This window comes from Salvelinus namaycush, chromosome 15, assembly GCF_016432855.1.
Source record: "Salvelinus namaycush isolate Seneca chromosome 15, SaNama_1.0, whole genome shotgun sequence".
Classification (NCBI taxonomy): Eukaryota; Metazoa; Chordata; class Actinopteri; order Salmoniformes; family Salmonidae; genus Salvelinus; species Salvelinus namaycush.
This window is the reverse complement of record NC_052321.1, coordinates 31,959,108-31,963,636: the sequence shown is the minus strand read 5'-3', so window position 1 is coordinate 31,963,636 and position 4,529 is coordinate 31,959,108. Positions and strand designations below refer to the sequence as shown.

General features: G+C 40.8%; 2 protein-coding genes across 2 annotated transcripts in view; one reads left to right on the top strand and one right to left on the bottom strand.

Moving 5' to 3' along the window:
- Nucleotides 1-398: 398 nt before the first annotated feature.
- The window catches only part of ap4s1 (adaptor related protein complex 4 subunit sigma 1), a 4,490-nt gene continuing 359 nt past the window's right edge, over nt 399-4,529 (bottom strand). The window contains exons 2-6 of the mRNA XM_039009757.1: nt 3,369-3,529; nt 2,943-3,029; nt 2,757-2,825; nt 2,561-2,572; nt 399-2,089 (exon numbers count right to left, since the gene is read on the bottom strand). Of these exons, the coding sequence (XP_038865685.1) occupies nt 1,958-2,089; nt 2,561-2,572; nt 2,757-2,825; nt 2,943-3,029; nt 3,369-3,506 (438 nt within the window). The 5' untranslated portion in view covers nt 3,507-3,529 and the 3' untranslated portion in view covers nt 399-1,957. The remainder of the gene's footprint in view (nt 2,090-2,560; nt 2,573-2,756; nt 2,826-2,942; nt 3,030-3,368; nt 3,530-4,529) is intronic.
- The window catches only part of strn3 (striatin, calmodulin binding protein 3), a 25,462-nt gene continuing 24,857 nt past the window's right edge, over nt 3,925-4,529 (top strand). The window contains exon 1 of the mRNA XM_039009756.1: nt 3,925-4,409. Within this exon, the coding sequence (XP_038865684.1) occupies nt 4,173-4,409 (237 nt within the window). The 5' untranslated portion in view covers nt 3,925-4,172. The remainder of the gene's footprint in view (nt 4,410-4,529) is intronic.

Below are 4,529 nucleotides of genomic sequence, written 5' to 3'. Positions count from 1 at the left end.
TGAAGTCTTGTTTATTTACGTAAAAAAAAAAAAAGACCTGAATAACATGCTATGCACATTAAAGCTCCAAGGGAAGATGTATGTAATACCTCAGTTCAATCTATTACTATAGCTGCTGTATAAAAAAAATACTTATTCTATACAATGGATTATTATTGATAAACTCAAGTATGAAGTCCATAACTCATTTGGATGGCAATGTGTCCATTTCTTCCCCAAAGGGTAATACAGTGGCAAGAAAGTATGTGAACCTTTTGGAATTACCTGGATTTCTGTATAAAATTCTGAAAAATGTATTCCCAAGTTTAGCCTAACATTCTCCTGCAAAATGTCTTTATCTGTCTGACAATTGAAGCTCAACAGGACAACGACCCAAAAGTAAATCAACAACCGAAGAAAATACGCCTTCTGGAGTGGCCCAGTCAGAGTCCTGACCTCAACCTCGACCTCAAAAAAGTAAAAAAATAAAATAAAAAAAAGCTGTGGCATGACCTCGAGCGGTGCACACCAGATATCGCTGAACTGAAACCATTTTGTGAAGATGAATGGTCCAAAATGCCTCCTGACCGTTGTGCAGGTCTGATCCGCAACCTCAAATGTTTGGTTGAGTTTGTTGCCAAAGGAGGGTCAACCGGTTATTAAATCCAAAGGTTCACATTCTTTTTCCACCCTACACTGAATGTTTACACGGTGTGTTCAATAAAGACGAATGTATAATTGTTTGTGTTATTAGTTTAAGCACGCTGTGACTTATATCACATTTTATGACAAATTTATGCAGAAATTCAGGTAATTCCAAAGAGTTCACATACTTTTTCTTGCCACTAGTCTTAGTTTGTTCAAACCATAGAGCTAGATGGAGGTCTCTAGTGTCCAAAAGCCTGTTTTAGCATGGGCAGCTCATGGAGAACTCATCTTTGTATTTGTATAAGGTTATCTGTCTGCCAATTGAACTGATGGGCAGTGCCATTGAGGCTCTCCATTTTGAAGTAGTCAATTTTCTTCTTCACAATTGGCTGATCTCTCGATGATTTCAATAGGGTCACCAGGAGGAATCATCCAAAGAAGTTGAAAGTCTCACCCAGTTGACTACATTAAAATGGTGGAAGCTCTCAATGGAGTTGCCCATGCTAATACGGCCTGTGACACTAGCGGCCTCCATCATTCTCTAGGGGGCACCGCCCTTGAACTTTCACCACTTTGAAGTGGTGACCTGGATGGAATTATGTGAAGGAAAACTTCACCCAAAAAACAATATTTTGGTACTTATTTCATTGTTGACATGTTTTGCTTGTCAGCAATCAAGTTTTCAAGTTATGCAACTTTCGTGCCACGTTTAAAACAACTGGGAACTCAGGAATTTCGGACTTCAGTGCGTTAAAAACAAAAAGGGGTTCCAACTGGAGAAAAATCTATTTGAACGGTCATCCAACTCGGGAACTCTGGCCTCTTTCTAGAGCTCTGACACCATGGTTTGACCTCGTATTTTTCAATGTGGCATTAAAATACAGAAATCATCCCTGTATGGTGCAAAATGCATCATATGGGGATGGTTTGAAAGTTACAAATCTTAACTTGATTGCTGACAAGCAAAACATTTTGGGACTATGTCAGCAATGGACTAATGAAACAAATACCAAAATATCTTTTTTGGGTGGTTTTCCTTCAAGGATCATAATTCCATCCAGGTTACCAGGAGGAATCAGCCAATTAATTATACTTGTGAGAAGACATTCCATAACTGCAGGTGTCAGTAAATCGCCAACCTCTGCTTTATTCCTGTTCAAACAACACACTCTAGGTGGCAGTGTGCACCCTTTCAGTTTCCCAACTCATAGAAAAAAATGGAGTACTTCATTATGGAGATGGCCTTAATGGCGCTGCCCGTGCTCTTAAAGACGTCATAATTGGACAGATACAATGATGCGATGTCTAAGTCTATGGTTCAAACAACTGCTCAATGTGCCTCAGCCATCTTGTCCAGAGCAAGTAGAGGTGCCAGGATGCGGTTCTTGTTGGTCTCCACTATGTGTCCATTCTGGATAATCTCATCAATGATGATGTGCACTTTATCCAGGTTGAACATGATCTGAGCTGGAGTTAAGGTCATTAAATCATCTATAAGTCAATATTGAATACTCATTTATTCCCTATCACAGTGTAAAGGAGGGTATTTGTTTACCCCGCTCAATGAGCACTCTCCATTAGTAAGAATGATATCTCTGGCTACACCATTAACATGTCACTGGTCAGGTTGAACAACTTTGACAACTTAACAGTGAACCGTTAACACCACTGACTGTAGTTGCATTCCAATTCTTATGACTGGTCTGACCCCGGCTAGTCTGAAATCCCACTGAGCCCAGACTCAGACAATGACAGTAGTCTTCATCAGTCTGTGCAGTGCCATACTAAATGCCAGGGCTGGAATGGCACTGTTGGCAAGCCACATGAAAAGCACCTAATGCGAAGGTGGACAGACAGACAGACCCTGCTTCTGTTTCAATGACTTGTTTCCTCAAACTGATTAAAACAAGTTATAATAATTTGTAAAGGATACATCCAATTCACTCTGTTAGGAGAGAAAAACAATTTACTTTTCTAACGAGGAACGATCAGTTTAGAGTAATGTGTTTTTGTCCCAGAAAATACTGACCTTTAAAATGCTATGCATAGGTGGTTGGATAGTTAACGTGAAGTAAATCTAGTATACAACAAGAATGTGCTGAAGTAGAGAATAAAAAGACTGAACTCACCACACGACTAAAGTACTTGTCAAGAACCTCAACAAAGTTGTGTACCAGCTCATAGATTGACAGCTCATTCTGTGGGAAAGAAGGACATCCCACACCATGAATCATGTATAATCACAATAATACAATCTCAACCTTAATCTGTTAACACTAATACTTGTACACTTAACAGTGAAATGATGAACTCACCTCAGTGTCACTGATACCAACAACTATGAAGAGAGCAGCATACTGTCGATACACTAGTTTGAAGTCCTTGTATTCCACAAAAGAGCACTAGATAGAATACAATAGTTAGTTGAATGTGAATTCCAAGATGAGCTCAGTGGCACACTAACTCAGCATGAAGAATACCATAAATACAAACAAAAATGTTTAGCATGACAATGAGTGGCAAGGACTGGAATTATCGCTAAACAGACTGATAACAGACTAGGTTAGGTCTAGGTAATTTCTACTAGATTTCATTCTGTCCTGTATTGTCTTGTCTAACCCCCCAGTTATGCATTGTCTTGTCTAACCCCCCAGTTATGCATTGTCTTCTCACTGTTGTGTTATACCCCTGAAAGTAAACCAAACCAAACATTTTTTTCTAATAATGTGATTGAGAGAGACCTCTTCTTTTTTGCGTGACAGGCATCTCTTGACAACATCAGTCTCCAGAGAAGGCCTCTTCTCAATGTCCACCTGCTCATAATACTTAGACAGGCGGGTCTGGCCCTGCTTGTTAACCATCAGAAGGAACTTGATCATTGTGATCTCTAAATCCAGTGTATCTGCAAAACAGGAAATAATTATATATATAAATGGTGTCATTGCAAATCATGCACAAAGTCTTTGTGTAATACCCCTTTTTTTTGTTTATGCATCTGTAACTGATCAGTTAACTACATATCCCATTCAGCAGTCAGAAGGACTATGGCCAAGCTAAACTAACAGTCAAGATCCCCAATCTGCAGTCAGCAAACAATGCAGTCAGCAACATAGTGCTGGATATGAGATGGCTCCCTGAGTCATGCAAACAAACCCTGATAGAATCCTATTTCTATTATTGATCTGGTTCACAATGTGTCTGTGCTGTACAGACTAACTGTATACACGCATGCCCGGCCTAATGTATTTGGATGACCCCCAAAAAAAGAAAAAGGTGAGTATGTCCCACCATGCAGCGCGGGACAATTCTCTCTCCCACCCCCGGCAGTAAGGAGGCTTTCATATCCAACTCCAAGGATTGGACTAATGGCGGCCAACAAATCTTTACGCTGAGAGTAAATCCAAAACATAGCCCTGTCTCACTACAACCGCATAGCCATTTCAGTGAAAGGCATCGTCAAATTCATACGGGAACACTGATCTGAAAAGGGGGAGGGGAGGCGAATTCAAGCAGCAAATTGTGCTGGGACTTTCCTCTTCTTAAAAATGGATGAACACCCCGGCGGAGGAGTTGGAATGGCCGCCTCAAGACAGCAGCAGGGGAATAACAACGTTAATCCCCAAATCGGTAGTGGAGGTGGCTCAGGGATGGGGCAGCAGCAAGACGACATACCACGGCCACAGCAATATACCATCCCCGGTATTTTACATTACATCCAGCACGAATGGGCCCGATTCGAAATGGAGAGAGCTCATTGGGAAGTGGAGAGGGCCGAACTTCAGGTAGCTATTAGCATACTAACGTTAGCTCAGCCAACTAACTGTAACACAGAAGCTTGAGCGACAATTCATTTTGCCTGGATAGTGTGCAACTTTTGTTTTAGCCACTTTGCATTCAATGAC